Here is a 17926-nt window from a genome sequence, read left to right as displayed (position 1 = left end):
CATGTTTGAGGTCAGGGATAGGGATGCTATTTGTGCTAGGCTGGGAATGCCTCCTTCGCAGGTGTGCCTATGAAGGGGAAACATCTGTCCTGCACCCAAGTCAAATGAGAGGAAAAGGTTTTGTGTCCCTAAGCTTGTGTGTCCATGGCAAAGCTGAGAGTGTTGGAGTATGTGCCCCAAAGTGAAGGCTTGTTGGGGAAGGTGTGCGCTATATTGATGGGCAGATGAGTTTCAGGAGAGATTCTGTGGAGACCCCGCCAGCATGTGACCCTCAGAATCTGTGGGACTGTTGGGGGAGGAGTCACTGTTGTATGGAGTGTCTTTGCAACACTGGTGAATATCAGGGACAGCAGGCCCCTGCTCTGACCCCAGGACCATGTGCCTCTGTATGGAAGGCTGGTGTTACTGCATCTGGTGTGTGATCACGAGTGTGTGTGTGCAGGAGTGATCAGGAGTAAATGCAGGCTACCTGCCCCTGTGACGCTGTGTGGCTGTGTGTGGGAAGGCGTTCTGGGATCTGGTTGTGTGACCTTGCACGTGTCTTTGTTACATGGTCTGATCAGAAGAGAATGCAGGGTCCCTTGCTCCCAGCTCATGTGTTCCTGAGTGGTTGTTTGGAGCGCTGTGTGGGCCCCCAGGAGCTGAGAACCTAGTAGCTTAGTGTCCATCTGCCTTATATCTGGATGTTGGGAGTGGGGATAGAGCTACGTGTGTCTTGTGTGACTTTCGAAGTCCTTGCGACAGTGTGTACTGCCCACTCTGTCACTGTGGCTGTGTCGCACTGAGGGAGGCAGAATTTGGGTCTGGGTCTATGTGTGACAGCATGTGACCACAGGTGAGCAGTGTCTGTGTCCCAGGCTGGGAAGGAGACACTCCCTGCCCTCTCCCCTAGCTCTAGGTCCAAGATTCCTTGGAACTGCCAGTCACTGATTGAGAGAGACGAGGAGGAGCAAGGGAGGACAGGGAGGATTTCTCCCCCTGCCCTGGCTAACAAGTGGCAAGACTTCTCCAAACAAAGTTCTGAGGCTGCAGCAGAGGGGGGCGGGCCAGGGAGGGGCCACCCACACCCACTCCCCAGCTCCCTCCCACCCAACTGCTGGAGCCATCCGCCCATTCTGTCCCTGTGTCCCTGCACACGCCGTAAGGTGAGAAGGGCCCTGGGTATGGAGGCAGGAATCCATCGTTGTCCTCAGGGTGGGGAGTGAAGGGCCTGGAAGACTGGAAAATGGACAGAGGGAAAGTCAAGGTGGGTCCGGCAGAAAGGGGAGGGGCAGAGCCAGGGCAATTAAGTGGATGGTAGACAGGCTGGGGCAGCTGTGCAGGACAACAAGTCAGCCTGAGGGAGGGAGCCTGGGGGGCAGCTGTGGGGACGAAAAGCCAGCCTGAGGGCAGGGAGCCTGGAGGATGGGACCTGAGGGGGCCGATGGGGGGCGCTTGAGGACAGAGCTTTGGAGGGTTCAGAAAGGAGTGCAGGGGTAGAGAATGGGCCAAGACTGGGAGCTATGTGGGTGGCCTGAGGGGGGTGAGGGGCCAGAGGGAGAGGGCAGGGGACGTAGGAGCACGAGGGAAGGGGGTGGCTTGGGACAACGGGCTTGGGGAGGAGGACTAGGGGCTACGGCGGAATGAGCAGGGCTGGGAGGAAATGGGAACCAAGGCAAAGGACAGACCGAGTAGGTGGCCCCAGTGCGGGAGGGGACAACAGGGTGAGTGGCGCCACATCTTTCCAGTCCTGCCCGCAGCCTCCAGCCCGGCTCCCGGCTCCTTGGACGGCAGGACGGGGTCCTGTCCAGCCCATCTTCTCTGGCCCGACCGCGGGGCGCCACGATGACGGTCACATACACCAACCGCGTGGCCAACGCGCGCTTCGGCGGCTTCTCGCAGCTGCTGCTGCTCTGGCGCGGGAGCATCTACAAACTTCTGTGGCGCGAGCTACTCTTTTTCCTCGGGCTGTACATGGCGCTGAGTGCCGCCTATCGGTGAGGCAGCCGGGGAGGGGCCTCGGAGGGGCAGGGAGGGGGCCGCGGGAAGAGAGATCTACAGCTGGTGGCGGTGGGAGGACTCGCCCGTGACCCCGCGGACCCTGCTTCGCAGCTTCGTGCTGACCGAAGGACAGAAGCGCTACTTTGAGAAGCTCGTCATTTACTGTGACCAGTACGCCAGCCTCATACCCGTCTCTTTTGTGCTCGGTGCGTTCTGGCCTCTGAGAACCCCGTTCCTCTGAACCTGAGAAACCCATTCCATCCGTGCTTTTTGGAGACCCCCATGCCTGCCCCTCTGGGGCCCCCTCCTCAAATCCAACCCCCACGGACGCCCATTTCCATATCCTTCATGCCAGATGTGTTCCCTCTCCCGAAGACCTTGGATGTCACCTGGTCAATGCTCCCGTGAGAGCTCTGTGTCACCCACAGGCTTATCCCCTCAAATGTCTTCATGAGATTACTAGTGCCTCCCACATGTCCTGGACCCAGGGACACCATATAAGTCCAGCCTCTCAGTCTAGCCTGAGGGACATTTTTCTGACAAGTACTGGCCCCCTAGTCCTCTGTGACTTCACCTGACCCTATTTCAGGTCCCATACTCCCAGGTGAGATTCTCCTTGTGACCATAAACAACCTGCCTCTGTGCCCTTAACATGGACCCTGTGTCTCCACCTCCATACTGGGGTCTCAATCCCTCATCCCAGGTGACACCCAAGTAGCCAGGGTGACCCAGCCTGCTCCTGCCTCTCTGACCTCAGGGCTGGGACCCCCTAAGTTCCAAGACCAGGTGTCCCCGAGTGGTCAGAGTGACCACCCTGCCCGGTGTCCTGGATGCAGACCCTATGTTACCTTTTCCCACAACCTGTGCCCCCAAGTTCCTGGCCCTAGTGTCCTACTGAGCACCCCATTCCTGTCTCTCCCGCAGGCTTCTACGTAACCCTGGTGGTGCACCGCTGGTGGAACCAGTACCTATGCATGCCCCTGCCCGATGCGCTCATGTGCGTGGTGGCGGGCACGGTGCACGGGCGCGACGAGCGCGGCCGCCTCTACCGGCGTACGCTCATGCGCTACGCAGGGCTCTCGGCTGTGCTCATCCTGCGCTCCGTCAGCACCGCGGTCTTCAAGCGCTTCCCCACCATAGACCACGTGGTGGAGGCCGGTGAGTCTTAGGCCAGAGACAGGGTGAGGGCGGGGGGCGAGGCGAGGCAGGGAAGGAGCGAGTAATCCCCCATCTCTCTTTCCTTCAGGGTTTATGACCCGCGAGGAGCGCAAAAAATTCGAGAACCTTAACTCGTCCTACAACAAGTATTGGGTGCCCTGCGTCTGGTTCTCCAACTTGGCAGCACAGGCCCGGCGTGAGGGCCGCATCCGCGACAACAGCGCCCTTAAACTGCTGCTGGAGGTGGGCCTGCCAGGAAGTCATGCATATAAAATACCCAGGAAATTGTACCCCAACTAGAGTTGTGCCAGACAGCGGCCTGCCACGTACCTCCCACCAGGCAGATCCCAAACACCCTTACCTGGTGGTCCCCAGATACATGCTTATCTCTAGGTGCATGGGGCCCCTATCCCAGCTGTATATTCACCTCTCCCTGGAGCCCCCAGAAGTACACACTCACCTCCATTCCAGGTACCCACATTTCATCCCTATCTGTGAGCTCACAATTCAGCTCCCCTCATGACCTGTATCCACCTCCAGGAGCTGACTGTGTTTCGGGGCAAGTGTGGAATGCTCTTTCACTACGACTGGATCAGCGTACCCCTTGTCTACACCCAGGTAACCCCGCGGTGCCTCCATTTATATCTGACGTCGGAGGTCCTGACGCACTGGCCTCAAGGGGAAACTGCGGGCCAGTTAGGACCCCATCATCGTGATCCGCTGAGGTCGGGAGAACCCTGACCTGGAGACCCGCCCCGCCCCCAGGTGGTGACCATCGCGGTGTACAGCTACTTCCTGGCCTGCCTCATTGGTCGCCAGTTCCTGGACCCGGCGCAGGGCTACAAGGACCACAACCTGGATCTGTTCGTGCCCATCTTCACCCTGCTGCAATTCTTTTTCTACGCCGGCTGGCTCAAGGTGGGTGGGGCCCGAGGCCCGGACTCCAAGGATGAGGCGGGCAGGGGTTCTCAGGGCTCCGCCTACCTCCTCCCTTCAGGTAGCCGAGCAGCTCATCAACCCTTTCGGAGAGGACGACGATGACTTTGAGACCAACTTTCTGATAGACCGAAACTTCCAGGTGAGACATCTGCGTTGCGACCATCCCCAGGCACCCAAAGCAGCCCTGGCCCCACCCCCGCCAAGACTTGCCCAGCTCCTGACCCCGAACCATCCTTCTCTCTTTTGCTCACCATAGTCTTAACCATCCACCACCCGGTTACCCGCGCTTTGCCACCCCCCCACCCTGCCTCGCATGTCCGCGCCCACAGGTGTCAATGCTGGCCGTGGATGAGATGTACGACGACCTGGCCATGCTGGAGAAGGACCTGTACTGGGACGCAGCCGAGGCTCGCGCCCCTTACACGGCGGCCACAGCTTTCCAGATGCAGCAGCCCTCCTTCCAGGGCTCGACCTTCGACATCACGTGAGCCAGCGGAGTGGGCGGAGCCTCTTGGGGGCGGTGTTTAAGTCTGCGGGGAGTATTTAATTGAAGGAGACTATTGTGGTAACAGGACAGGGCAAAGAGCTTTAACTGTAGAGATTCGGGGCCAAGAGCTATAGCTATAGTCTATGAGGACTAGGATGGGGGCAAGGGGCAGAGGTGGGGCTAAGGTCTGCGACCAGGCCACCAATTGGGGGCCAAGCTAAGGGCTGAGGTCTATGAAGATTGGACTGGCGACCAGGGGCGGTACCAAGGAATACGCAGCAGTCACATCTGAGGCTTTTAGGCCTAAGTTTGAGCAGAGCCAGAGGATAAGGCCAGGCTCTCTGATTAGGGGTCAAGGCCTTTTGGGATAAGTGGGACAAAGAAGTGGGTGGAGCCAGGAAAAGTAGAGTGCCTGAGTCCCAGCTGTGTCAATCAAGGAGAGGAGCGAGGTCGCAGCACTGACCCACTGTGAGTCCCGCAGGTTGGCCAAGGAGGACATGCAGTTCCAGAGGCTGGACGGCTTGGACGGGCCGCTGGGCGAAGCGCACGGCGATTTCCTACAGCGCCTCCTACCGGTGAGCGCGGGCATGGCCGCAGGGGGCCTGCTGGGCCGGCGGCTGTCCCTGCTGCGCCGCAAGAACAGCAGCGTGTCGGAGACGTCCACGGCCGCCAGCTGCGCGTGCGCAGGCGCCCCCGACGGCGCGATCCCGGAGTGCGGCTGCGGGGACCCGCTGCTCGACTCCGGCCTGCGAGAGCCGGAACTCGAATACCGCGCCGGCCCCGAGCTGCCCGCCCCCGAGCCCTTCACTATCGTGCCGGTGCCCGCGCTCCGGGGGCCGGCTCCGCCCTGGCTGCCCAGCCCCATCGGCGAGGAGGAAGAAAGTCTAGCCTGACACCTTCGGCCCTGGATCCCCCGGGACGGGGAACCAAGTCTCCCGCAGCACGCAGGCAGCGGTCTGGGTCGCGTCAGCCGAGTATGGATTCCACCTGCCCTGGATTGACCGGTTTCTGCTAGCGCCCCTGCCTTCATGTGGGCCCAGGGGTTTGGACCGGCACTGTGCTAAGGGCGGAGGACTCTTACAGCTTTTTTGAACCAGTCCTTATCACCAGCTCTACTTCCATACCCCTTACTGCCTCAGAGGCCTCTATCAGGATGCCTGCCTTTACTCTTTCCTTAAAAATGGAGATGTGAGTGCCTATCTCACCAGGTTGAGAGGTTGAAATGAGGGTTTTTAAATCTTTGGTACATACAGGTGCTCAATAAAATCTTAGTGGGTTTTGCCTAACTGATCAACCCAAGTCTTCCCGCCAGGCATTATGCCAAGTAAAAATTGAAGATTCTTCCAGATTATTTGATGAGGTTCTGCCTGCTTCTTCCCGAACTCTGCTCTCTGGAATGCTCCATCAGTGTCCATGGCTTTGCTTTCATTATGGTACCAGCCACAGCCACCGGACCACAGCTTCCTCCTGCCAGCCTTGCTGTGTGAGTCTGCAAGTGACCCATCCACCCCAAGTTTGTGTTCTCAGATGCTCTTTCAGTGCCCCAGGTCTTAATTCAGTCACATGCTAATGATTCCTGAATTTAGAAATCCAACCAGGATCCCCTCCCTGATTCTAGACCCAGAGAGCCAACTGCCTGCTTGCCATCTCCATGTGGGGATCTGAACATAACGTGCCCCCAAGCCAGCTCCCTATCTGCTACCCAAACTGCCCCAGCCTGTTGGCTTTGTCCTTCCAGATGATGCGGTCCAAACCTGAGAGTCATCTTCCACTCGTCTCTCACTCCCTCCACATCAACCCATCAGCAAATCCCATCAGCTCAGGCTTCACATTGTATCCAGAATCCAATCATTTCCCATTCTACCAAGGACCCCACCAAGGCCAGAGCCCCCATATGTCACCCACCCACCCACCTTGGACTAATGACCTCTGCTCTGGTTTCCCAGCTCTGGTCCTTACCCCCAGTCTGTTCCTACAGCAGCCAAAAGGAGCCTATGAACATCTGTCAGGTAATGTCTCTCTTTTGGTTAGAATCCTGAATGATTCCCATCTCACTTTGAATAAAAGCTAAAATACTCCCCACAAAAGCTAAAGTAACCTGCAAAGCCCTACCCTGGCTTCCTCCCACTCTTCTCTTCCCCACACAGGCTCCTTGTTGTTCCTCTGACTCATCACGTCTCACCTCGGGTTTTGCACATGCTGTTCCCTCTGCCTGGATGGCTCTTCCTTCAGATATCTTCTACAAAGCCCCTCCCTTACCTCTAACAGGTCTTTGCTTAAATGATGTTACTTCCTTGGTGAGGCCTCCTTTCCTCTCTTTCATTAAAAATCACCACCTCCCAAATCCACTTCCTGCGTCCCCATAATTTTTGTCTGCTTTAATTTCCTCTGCAGCACTGCTCACATTAAACTTTTGTTTTATCCGTTTTGTTTATTATCTTGTCTACCTTCATTGGAACTGATAGTGCCATGAGGCTGGGGTTTTTGACGGAAGCTTCTTCAAAAACTACCACACATGCACAGTTACAGATACAAACATGATTCTCACTCAGCTCCCACTGGGTGCTGTCAGTCACTCATACTTTAGTAAGAAAGAACACAAGCTAGGCCTTTGTAAAAAACAAGGGTCTAAGTCCTTGGCCCATCTTTTCTCCCCTCAGTGCCCAGAGTCCAGCCAGGGGAGACTGAATGTCTTTATTTAATCTTTCAAGTATAAAATCACTCTCTCCTCTGGCAGCTCATTAACCCCAAGGAGAAAATCAAAGATAAGAATCACATTGCTAAAAAGAACAGACCCGTACCTTCCTCCATCTCAGTCCTACATTCTTGCCCAATCTGGGAGAGTAAAGGACAGAGGTCATGACCTCAAGGTTCTCAAGCACATGACCAAGGCATGATGTTCAGCCCCATGTGAGTTGGGAGAATCCAGGGTGGCTTAAGCCCTGACTGGCTGGGCAGGGGGCAGGATTCTGAGGTCCATCAGTGCTTATCAGTGGGGCGCACGTTCAGAGGCATTAGGCGTCCCAGGGGTCCACGGCGAGCATTAGTGGCAAGCCGCTGCTGTGCCAGGAATGACTGGGCATGGGCGGGTGCCCATTCTTCACCAGCTCGCTGCTGCAGAGCCATACCCTGGAGGGAGGGAGGGGATACAGTAGGGGTCAGGTGAGCCTACCGCACCCAAAATACTCTTAACCATGGCTAACATACACTCACCATATTATACCAGGCACTGATGAGTAGCTTTTCTTCCTGCTCCCGCTGATTCCGACTCTTCTCAAAGTCCATCTGTGGAAGAGGTAACAGTCACGGGCCTGGATATGCTGGGGGCAGCCAGAAGGGATGAGGACACCCACCTCCAAGTGCTGGATGCGAACGTCCCGCTCCCGGAGCTGTGTCCTCAGGGAATGGAGTTCCGGGGGTGCCCCTCCAGGCGGCCGCTGCTTGGGTTCCAGGGTCTGTATGACCTTGGGGTTAGAAAGGACACAGCCAGGGTGACCTTGGCTTCACAGGACATCGGACACATCGAGCTGCATGTAGTCTGACAGCTCCTGGCAGCGTGTAGAAGTCTATGATATGAAGGGCATAACAGGTGCAGGACTGGAGAGCAGAGGTGCAAACTGGCAGAGGCATGAACCAATGGAGGCAGCGGCCTCAGCAGGAGGCCTGTGGGGCAGCAATGTCCTCACCGTGCGTGCCTTGTCCACATAGCGGCGATACCGCTCCTCCATGGCCCGCAAGTCTGCATCCTTCTTCTGAAGGCTATGCTGCAGCTCCTCGATTCGCCGGGCTGCTGGAGGAACAAGGTGGCCCCTCAGCTCCACGCCAGGCTCACGGCTCCCCCAACTTGGCCGGCGGCTGAGTTCTACTCACTGCTGCTATCAGCAGGTGGCTCCAGCTCCTCAATATATTCCCGTTTCCGCTGCAGCTCCAGGTCTGCCTCATGCAGCTTTTGCCTGTGGACAGGGGATGGGCAGCAGCAGGCTGAACTCTGGGCCCACTTCTCCTTCCTCTCAGGGTAGCCACAGCCTTCCCAGCTGGCCAGAAGTGCCCCTGCCTGCCCTCCAAGCCACAACCCCCCTGGACCAGTCCCCAGTCAGGTGGCCCCTGGACTAGCCCACAACCCTCCACTTCTCCCCATTCTACAGGCAGTGGTACAGCCATGACCATCCCTTTCTAGCTTCTTCTACCCTCAATCCCTCAGTCCCATTCTCTACCCAGCAGTCAGGGATCTTCCTAGAATGCAAATCTCTTATAACAAAAATGCAAACTGAAATTCAGTTCTGCCATCTGTGGCCAAACCCCAGAGATCTGATAATATTCTCTATAGGTAAGAATATTATTGTGTTGGATGTGGAATGTGGTATAACATCTACCAGCGAATCCTTGGCTATATCTATGAAAATTAAGGCATGTGCCCTCTGAACCATCAATTCTACTTCTGTGATATACATGCACACTTTGGAGATACAAGTCTGTTTGACTCCAGAACACCAGAATAAAGTGCATATCACAATAAAGTGAGTCAGATGACGTTTTTGGTTTTCCAGTGCATATAAAATTTATATTTACACCATACTGTTATCTATTAAGTATGCAATAGCATTGTGTCTTAAAAAATCTTAACTTAAAAATACTTTACTGCTAATAAACGCTATCCATCATCTGAGCTTCAGTAAGTCATAATCACTGATCACAGAGTACCAAAACAAGTACAGTAATAATGAAAAAGTTTGGAATACTGCAAGATTATCAAAATGGGACACAGAGACCTTAAGTGAGCAAATACTGCTAGAAAGATGGTACCTATGTGGACTTGCTAGGCACAAGGTTGCCACAAACCTTCAATATGTAAAACACAGTATCTCCAAAGTGTAATAAAGCAAATCACAATAAAACAAAGTATGCCTGCATTTGCACACAAGTAAAATGATGTCTATACAAAGTTTGACTTTGTTGCAAATACCTAGAAAGAATGAGCTAAATACATGATATTCACATAAAATGCTTTAGGCCGGCCCTTCTGTATCAGTATTCTGCAGAATTAAGCCCTGATGCCTCCAGGTCTCCATCCTCTGTAAAGAAGTAACTTTTTCTGTGCTCTGGATTGGCATTAGCTACATTCCATCCTTGGCAGAACTGAGCAAAGTCACACAAGTAATTTTCTATTAGACCTAATTTCCCCATGGCACCCCAGATAACAAAGGCTGCTATATATATAAAAAATAATGACTCCCTTTTTTAATTCACATGGAGAAATTTCCTAGACATATTGTAGAAGGACCAAAGTACTGACTAGCACATATTATGCTACATTTTGTGTAAATAAGGAATGAGAATAAAAATCTATACTCATATTCATTTACTTAAAAACCTCTGGAAAGATTACCACAATAAACTAATAGGAGTAGGGCTGAGGTGGAAACTGGGCCAAAGGGGGACTGAGAGGTACACTCCTCTCTGTATAATTTGGTATATATTTTGGTTTTTTTAATTGTAAATGTAATAGCTATTTAAAATAGTTTCTTTTAACAATGTAAAAGGGAAAAGGCAACTATCACTCTGTCATAGTACTTGCTGAAATTCCCTCCGTGCTCCCCACCGTTCCCCCAAAAGTCCCTGGCTCTTTTCCTTGGCCTATAAGACCCCACTTGATCTAAGTAAGCATTTGGTCTGTGATTCAGCGGACCTGCTGTGCTCCTAGGTAACTCCCCATTAACACCAAATCCAACCCCAAGCCATTGCCCCCGTCTCTCCCCCCTCCAGGAGTACCCTCCCTCTGGGACTCACAGATGTTCCTCCAGCTTCCTCTTCAGCAGGGTGGACTGCGGGAGAGAAGCAGCACTGGGTGAGTGGGGAGTCCAGAGGTTCCAAACCCTTGCCGGGGTGACAGTAGGAAATGCCACCCTGGGTCCACGATACTTACAATGGACTGCACAGAGCATCGGGCAGCAGGGGGAAGAGAGAGGAGAGTTACTGGGGGTCACGAGGGAGAACCAGGCGGGGAGGAGGTGGGCACTCACGTCCTCAGTCTTGCCCCCCTGCTCCTGCAGGGCCTTCTGCAGGTCCTCCACCTGGGCCCGCAGCTCCGACAGCTGCTGCTGATTCAGCCTACAGGAGTGGGAGCCGCTCAGAGCCTGTGACTGCCCTCGGCCCCCACTCCACGCGCGCAGGGCCCCCCTCCATCTCCGCCGGGTGGGTCTTCCCCTCACCGGTGCTGTGTCTCAAGCGCGTGGCGCGCGCGGTTGGCTTCCTCCAGGTGGCGCTGCAGATCCTCCTGCCGTTCCCGGTCGGCCGCCTCCTTCTGGCACAAGTGCTTGTTCTCCAGCTGAAGCCGCAGGAGCGTCTCCCTGCCGACCGTGGAGGAGGGAGCAGGGCTGGGAACGGGGCTCCGGCAGGGAGACTGGGAGGACGGGGGTAGGAGAAGGACGGAACCCAGGGCAAGTGCCCAGCCAGACCCTGGGATAGGATTAGTACTGGGGACGCGACCTAGGTATGGGTGGGCGGAGCGCTGGGGAACCAAGGTGGGCGGGGCTATGAGCTAAGCCTAGGGGTGGAGCCAGGTAAGGGCGGGGCCACAGAAGCTGGTTAGAACCCTCGGTATAGGGCTGCTGGAAAACAAGCCAAAGGAATGGGAAGAGCTGGGGGGGCGGTATTCACCTGAGCAGGGTACCGGGCACTGAGCCTAGCACGCGCTACCCTGAGGAGAGGACTGTGGTCTGTGGGGCAGGGCCTGACGTGGGCAGGGGTAAGGCATGGGATTTTTGCCTGGTGAGTGGAGCCAGGTGGGCTGGATGTAATTTACGCACTAAGGGTGGATGGATGCTGGAGACGCTAGCCACCAATGAGGCTAGATCCCCGCCGGCTAAGGGCAGAAATGGAAGAGAAGCCCAGCTAGGACTTGGGAACCTGGAAGGGCAGGCCAGGGTAGCTGCAGGTGCCTACACCGGAGAGGGGCTGAGAATGGGTACTGGCAGGCCTGGGTGGAGCCAAAACTCTTAGTGACTCAGGGTACCTGAGCTCTGCAGGTAGGATCTCCGCTGCTAAGTTTTCCACAGCGGGTGAGGTAGGATCCAATGAGGGGTCTGGAGAATGTGAGAAAAGTCTTCAGGTGGCTCTGGAGCTCTCAACCCCATCTGTAGGGTCCTCTTGCCAAAGGCCAGGTTTGGCTCAAGTTTTGTTAAAGGCCAGGCTGGACAAAAACCCCAGCCCTGGCTTGACAGGGAGTGAGTTGGCTTTGCCCCACCATGAGCCCAGGAGTACAGCCCCCTCTCTAGCCTTCCACCAGTGTGGCCTAGACAAGCCCTGGGACTTCTATCTGCCCTGGGCCACCCCTCTTCAGGCCCTAGGGCAGGCCCGCAGCTCACCGGCCTGGGTCAGCCCCCGCGGCTGCAGCTGGGCGCAGCGCAGCTCCTCATTGGCCTCCCGCAGGGAGTCCCGCTCTGCCAACAGCCGCTGGAGGGACAGGTGCAAGAGGCCACTTGAGGCAGGACCGGCCTCCTGAGGAAAGGCTATGCCTTGATGGACAGGGTAGGGCTTGAGCGGTGGAACCTAAGCCTCACCTCCTTCTCCTTTGTCACGGACTCGAACTTTTCCTCCAGATTGCGACACTCAAAAAGCCATTTCTCTGCCTTCATGGCCTCCTCTTGCCGCTGGCCCTGCAGTTCCTGAACCTGAATGGAGGCAAGGGGTGAAGACTGCAGGGCTGGAAAGGAGGGGCAGGGACTGAAGAAAAAGTGAAGGAGCGGGACCAGAAAGACCAACGAGGAGCTTGGAGGGGAGGGTCCTGAGGGAAGGGGTGGGGCTTGCAAATCTAGACCGGAGCCGGCCTAAAGCACAAGGTGGCCTACGTGGAGCCCCTTAGCACCACACGAGGGGCGCGCGTGCTGGCCTCATTCCCAGCGCCAAGTTCTCCAAGCTTTGCCCGGGCGCGCACCTGCCTCCGCTGCGCCTCCAGCTGGGCACGCAGGGAGCCAGCCCGGCGCAGCTCATCCTCCAGCTGCTGCGTGCGCTCAGCGTGGCCAGCGTTGCACTCCTCCAGCTGCCGCACCTGCCGCCGCAGCTCCCTCAGCTCGCCCAGGCGGAGCCTGCAGCTGTTCAGCGTGGCCTCCAGCTGCCCCGCGCGTTCAGAGGACTGCCTGGGAGAGGGGGAAATTGGGGAAAGGGGACCAAGAGTGCAGTCAGGGTTCAGCTTGGAAGCATGTAAGGCTCTCAGGTAGGGGAAGGTGTCTTGTCAGCCTGGGGGTGACTCGGTTCAAGGTAGTAGAGTATGAGGGTCTGGGATCAGCTGGGACCTGATGTTGCAGTTCATCATGGGGCATAAAGGGAGTCCTAAGCATCAATGGTTAGCCCAGAGTCACAAAGATCCTTGAGGATGAAATTATGGGGACAGAGTATAACTGGGGGGTTACAAGGGAGAAGCCCTCAGGGACACTTTGGGGTGGGGAGTTGGCTGTGGGTTTGAGGGAACTGTGGGTGCAGGGCCCATGGAAGGGTCTTGGGGGAGCTTTGGGGCAGAGAGAACACTATGGGGTCCTTAAAGGTGCAACAGAGGCTCCCTGGACACTAACAGTACAGGGGTGCCATGTGGCCACAGGGTGCCCTTTAAGGTTACAGTGAGGTTGAAGGGTGGGTGCTGTGGGGCCCCCTCTGTGCTTTGGGGTCACAGGGTGCTGTGGAGTCATAAAATGGTACACTCGTGTCCTAGGGGGCACAAAAGTGTCACAGGGATGGAGAAGCGGGGCATTATTACTTGTGGGGCCCTGGAGGGCACCATGGGATCCTAGGGCACGATGAGACCCAGAATGGTATAGTAGGGTCTGGGGAGCACTGTGGAGGGCCTGGGCTTGCTGGGGCCACAAGGATGCTCTAAAGTCTCAGGACTACAATGTCGTTAACAGAAGGACACTGTGGGGTCCCATGAACACCTTGGATCCAGGAGGCTCAGTGGTGTTCAGGGGATATGGTGGAGTCTAGGATAGTGCAGAGGGTTTCTGGATGGCACTGCAGAGTCTAGGGGGCATTATGAGGGTCATCTGGGCACTGGGGGTTGCAGAGGTACTATGGCATCAGAGGGGCACTCTAGCAATGGGGGTGTGTGATGGGGACCCAGGGACCCACCACTCACCGCAACTCATCCATCTCATCCTTCAGGGCCTGAGCCTCCTGGGCCAGGCTGGTCAGCTCCTGGTTCCGCTGCTGCAGCTCGGTGACCTCCCGTTCCAGCTCAGCACAGCGCACCCGCTCATCCTCCCTGCCACTCTCCAGCCTGGCGGGTGGGGAAGGAGGCACCCATGAGGGGGCTGTGCCACATCATCCCATGGCCCTCTCTGGAGCTGAGCGCACCTGAAGTTCTCTTCCTGCAGCTGCTCCAGCTGGGATTGCAGCAGCAGCAGCTTCTTGGCTGTGAGGCTGGGGGCACCCTCACCCTCAGGCCGGCCCACCTGCTGCCGCAGTGCCACATTCTCCTGCGCCAGGCTTTGCTTCTCCTCTGACAAGAGCACCAGCTGCAGGCAGGCAGCACGAATGAGCTGCAGCTTGCAGGGGGCTGTGCAGACAACCCTGCCCTGGGAGCACCCCTGGTCCCACCACCCTGGCCCCACCTGCCGCTCCAGGTCCAGACAGCGCTGCCGCAGCTCGTCCCCCTCATCAGCCTCTTCACTTAGGAAGTAGTACCTGCGGGACTGATGGTGGGGGAGGGCAAAGAAATCAGGGATCCCAGAGGAAGACTGGGGGAAGGGAGGCTGGGATCTCTAAGGACAGACAGGAGGGGGCCAGGAAACCCTCAGGATGTTAGAAGAGAGGGCTGGAACCCCAGAAGATGAGAAAAAAGGTAACACAGGGATCCTGGGGACCTTAAAGGCTTACAGACAAGCCCCACCACCTTACACAGCCCAGGGAATCAGTAATGGGGTGAGGAACAAGGTTCCCACCCCTTACCTGGTTATCAAAGCTCCCATATGTCTCCAGTGACAAGGAGTCAGGAGTGTCTTTGGTCATCAGCTGAAGGGGATGTGGGAGCACAATGAGATGAGCTGAGAGAGGCCTTCCAGGCTTCCATGATCCAGCCTGAGAACCTCTCCTTTCTCCTACCCCCAAAGCCAATTCTCCCCAAAAACCCCTGCTGAAGCTGTCCTGCCATGTGTCCAGCACCCAGGGAGGAAAGGTCCTTTGAGCATGTTAGATTGAGACTTAGAGCTAGGAAGAGCTGGCAGACACATGAGACAGGGTAATCTGGCCAGCTGAGCTCCTGGCAGAAACCAGCTCTTAACCAGATAGAGCCTATGCCTGTTGCCTCTGTTCTAGAGATGTCCCCTCCCCCAAGCTCCTTGCCACACCGGCACCTCCACCTACCTCTTGGATGGCTTTCATCACCACATGCTGAACTGATTCTTCCAGCGTCATGATTCTCTGGATGTGCTCTGGGGATCAACATGGGGGAGACTGAGACATGGGTGGTGGGTGAGGAGAATGTCCTTGGGTCTTCCCCTGGGGACCCCCCAACATCCCCTACCCTGCTTTTTCTCACAACTGATGGCACAGCCTAGCACCAGCTGAAGGAGCTTGCCAAGCTCTTCTGGGTCTGAGAACTCGCCAATGAGGTTCACATCTGGAAGGTGTTGCTCCAAAATGGGATGCCCCAGGACCTGAGAATGGGGGTAGTATTAAGGGCTCAAAGACACCCCCTTCTCTGAACCCAACCCCCTAAATCCAATCAGTTACTCACATCCTGGGAATACTCCATCAGGCTCTGTAAAATTTTCTTCAAGTTACTGACCTGAAGAGGGGCAAGGAGTTTATCCAGGGTCCCAGAGCCCCCCAGAAGGGGCCAGGCATCCACACCCTGAATCTGTCTACCTCATTTCCCAATCCCTTGTCTCCTCATCCTGTTTGTTTCTCTGCCTAAATGTCCCCTCTCCTAGGGGTGACCTGTCTGGTTGACTTCCCTTCTTGTCCAACACCCCATTTTGTTCACATGCCCCAGTATCCACTTTTTACTACCTACCCCACACCCTTGGATCCCAGCCACTTTCATCTCTGACCTGGATTACTGCACCTGCCCTGTCTCAGCTTCCCCTCTTGCTGACTACCTTCCTTCCTCCCCAAACACCAGAGGGAGCTTTTTAAAGCCCAAGCCAAGTCCTATCATTCCTCTGCTAAAACCCTTCCTTGACTTTGCACATCACTTAAAATAGAATCCACCTCCCTGTCCTGGCCTGCCAGGCCCCTGATGACCTCATCTACCATTCCTGCCTCCCTGCTTTCTGTTCTGGCCTCCCTGCCATTTGCCAATCACAGCTAGTTTATTCCCAGCTGAGGGCCTTTGCATTTGCTGTTCCCTGTGTGTGGAATACCGTTCCTCCAAATCTCACATGGAGATCAGCCAAACTGAGTAACCACCCACCCACTTCCAGTTGCTCTCTCTCATGGCCCAGTTTTTATTGTCTTCGCAGGACTTACTGTCACTGGAAGTGAAGGTTTGTGTTTATGTATACTGCCTTTTGTGTTATTCCTTGCTGCACACCCAGGCTTGCCTGAGCGAATAATAAAAGAACTAATTGGCTCATCACACCTTCCTGGCCAGGTCTGTCTGTCCATCACCCAGGAGATGTGTCTAGCTAACCCTTCCCTGATCATCTCTTCACCAGTCCGTCCCCCAGTCATGAATCCACCTATCACCTTCAGCCTCCAGTTGGGACATGGGTCGTCTGAGATGCCCTGGAGCCACGCCTCGTTGAACCAGGAAGGGTCTCTGGGGGCAAGAAGGTGAGATGAGCTGCTGGGGAACCCTTTCGGGACCCTTCCCTTAGCCCCACTCACATCTGGTTAAGCACATAGGCTATGGCGAGGCCACTGCTCAGGTCCTGGGGACTGGTACAGGGTGGCGGGACGTGGAATGTCTGCAGCTGGGGGGAGAGGAAAGGCCAACGCGCAGTCAGGGCCTGGAAGAAACGAACCACTCCCCTTTTGCACACTTTCTTGATCAGCAGGAACCTCTCACGGCGGGCAGGGGCTGGCCTGATGCTCCAGCACACCAGCTCCGCGGGAGTGGCCTCTGCTCACCTGGGAACAGAGGGGGACGTGGCCTCATTTCACCTCTGCCCAATAAACCCAGTGCGACCAGGTCCGGGCAGAACCACGAGTCACCTGGTCTCCACATGACCAGGCCAGCTCACCTGTGCCCTTGCCCCATGTGACCCAGCCACGACGGGGCGGGGCCTCACCTGTTCTTTCCACGCAGACCTGCCACGCGACGGGGGCGAGGTGCTCAGGCCAGAGTCCAACAGCCCCTCAAGCAGACGACCCTTCCTCGTCCCAGCCCCAGGACGAAGGAGTGGACAGAGCCAAGGCCGGGGCTCCCAGGAGAGAAGAGCGGGCGCACACCTGACCCTGGCCCCGCCCCCGACCTACCCAGGTGAGCAGAGACCCGCACAGCTCAGCCTTGTCCACACTCATGGCTCCCGATGGGATTCGATCCGGCCGCGGAGCCCCGCCACCGCAGCCGCCTGCAGATCCACCACCAGCGAGCGCCCTCAGCCCCGACCTCCCGCTCGGCCTAGAGCGCCGCCCCGCCCCGCCCCCTAGGCGCAGGCCCCGCCCCAGACACGTGATCTCCTCCCGGCTGCGGCTCAGGCCTCCAGGCCCGCCATCTTGGACCCGGGCAGCATTCGCGCGGCCGCCCTGCCGCTAGGGGTCAGTCTGAGCCAGCCTTGCGCATCCCTGCCACCCCTTCTCCTTGGTCCTTTTGGGGTAGCGGAGACCTCAAGATCATTCTTCAATATCTGAGGCGGAGCCATTGCAGCCTGTTATACAGGCTCATTCATGACCTTTCCCTTCAGCTGAAAGAAATTCTGCTGCATAACCACTCTGATCGGAGCCTTTATCTGCGCGGGGGAGGGTCAGGCCATACACATTCTGTGGACCTGGAAGGAGAGCCCTAAAGGGGTCTTCCCGGTGGAGGTGATTTAGGAGTCTTGGCCCAGGGATAAACGAAGAGTTCGCAGGTATGGCCCTAGGTCGAGGGCAGGATAGGTCAGACACATGTCCTGGGTAAAGGACAGACTCACTTGCCCTAGCCTGCATGCGCCTTCACTGGCCCTCTCCGAGCTGCGCGCTGGAATCCTCTGGCCTTAGAACCAAAGACCAGGCCACCCTGGACCTCGCGGCCCACCAGGGGTCGCGCAGACCGCAGGAACGCGAGGCCCAGGAGGAAAATGTGCCCACTCCGAAAGAGACGCCGCCTTGTCGGTGGAGGGGGCTCAAAGGAAAGTAATAACAATAGTAGTTAGCAATAAAATCGCAATCCCCGTTTATTGAGTGCCTACAGTATGCAGTCCCCGTGCTAAACAACTGAAATATATAGGG

At 56.4% G+C, this 17926-nt stretch overlaps 2 protein-coding genes across 11 annotated transcripts; one reads left to right on the top strand and one right to left on the bottom strand.

Moving 5' to 3' along the window:
• Positions 1-1106: 1106 nt before the first annotated feature.
• On the top strand, positions 1107-6987 carry BEST2 (bestrophin 2). 5 transcript variants are annotated; one of them, XR_008993113.1, is made up of 12 exons: positions 1107-1246; positions 1728-1976; positions 2092-2186; positions 2905-3138; positions 3227-3381; positions 3679-3756; positions 3904-4056; positions 4136-4216; positions 4407-4561; positions 5046-6047; positions 6511-6573; positions 6712-6987. XR_008993113.1 is itself a non-coding variant. In XM_036879160.2 (10 exons), the coding sequence occupies exons 2-10, from the start codon at positions 1825-1827 to the stop codon at positions 5455-5457; spliced, it is 1515 nt and encodes a 504-aa protein (XP_036735055.1). In that variant the 5' UTR covers positions 1107-1246; positions 1728-1824; the 3' UTR covers positions 5458-6987. The 5 variants fall into 5 exon arrangements, 2 of the variants coding, with proteins under 2 accessions (XP_036735055.1, XP_057346174.1); XR_008993112.1 differs by having other exon boundaries at positions 6511-6987; XR_008993111.1 differs by having other exon boundaries at positions 5046-6573.
• A 252-nt stretch (positions 6988-7239) lies between these two features.
• Positions 7240-17106, bottom strand: HOOK2 (hook microtubule tethering protein 2). 6 transcript variants are annotated; one of them, XM_036878943.2, is made up of 22 exons: positions 16973-17106; positions 16382-16467; positions 16241-16313; positions 15288-15338; positions 15075-15207; positions 14915-14982; positions 14501-14563; positions 14164-14244; positions 13907-14067; positions 13689-13829; positions 12498-12699; positions 12124-12234; positions 11929-12016; positions 11577-11646; positions 10774-10911; positions 10585-10672; positions 10352-10386; positions 8435-8517; positions 8251-8354; positions 7918-8028; positions 7778-7849; positions 7240-7693 (listed from the first exon to the last, which is right to left on the bottom strand). In XM_036878943.2, the coding sequence occupies exons 1-22, from the start codon at positions 17015-17017 to the stop codon at positions 7544-7546; spliced, it is 2154 nt and encodes a 717-aa protein (XP_036734838.2). In that variant the 5' UTR covers positions 17018-17106; the 3' UTR covers positions 7240-7543. The 6 variants fall into 6 exon arrangements, with proteins under 6 accessions (XP_036734838.2, XP_036734843.2, XP_057346156.1 ...); XM_036878948.2 differs by having other exon boundaries at positions 8251-8351; XM_057490173.1 differs by having other exon boundaries at positions 16396-16467; positions 16973-17060.
• Positions 17107-17926: the final 820 nt, after the last annotated feature.

The sequence above is a fragment of the Manis pentadactyla genome, chromosome 12 (assembly GCF_030020395.1).
Source record: "Manis pentadactyla isolate mManPen7 chromosome 12, mManPen7.hap1, whole genome shotgun sequence".
Taxonomy (NCBI): Eukaryota; Metazoa; Chordata; class Mammalia; order Pholidota; family Manidae; genus Manis; species Manis pentadactyla.
This window is presented reverse-complemented; position numbering and strand designations above follow the sequence as displayed.

What these genes read in the sequence shown, in the direction of transcription:
- BEST2 (XM_036879160.2), top strand. Translation starts at nt 1,825, where the DNA reads ATGACGGTCACATACACCAACCGCGTGGCCAACGCGCGCTTCGGCGGC. An exon ending in ACCCGTCTCTTTTGTGCTCG is followed by an intron (nt 2,187 to 2,904) that starts GTGCGTTCTGGC and finishes TCTCTCCCGCAG; the next exon opens with GCTTCTACGTAACCCTGGTG. An exon ending in TGATAGACCGAAACTTCCAG is followed by an intron (nt 4,217 to 4,406) that starts GTGAGACATCTG and finishes CCGCGCCCACAG; the next exon opens with GTGTCAATGCTGGCCGTGGA.
- HOOK2 (XM_036878919.2), bottom strand. Translation starts at nt 17,017, where the DNA reads ATGAGTGTGGACAAGGCTGAGCTGTGCGGGTCTCTGCTCACCTGG. An exon ending in GCCACCTGCTGATAGCAGCA is followed by an intron (nt 8,355 to 8,434) that starts GTGAGTAGAACT and finishes TTGTTCCTCCAG; the next exon opens with CAGCCCGGCGAATCGAGGAG. An exon ending in TTCGCATCCAGCACTTGGAG is followed by an intron (nt 7,850 to 7,917) that starts GTGGGTGTCCTC and finishes CCTCTTCCACAG; the next exon opens with ATGGACTTTGAGAAGAGTCG.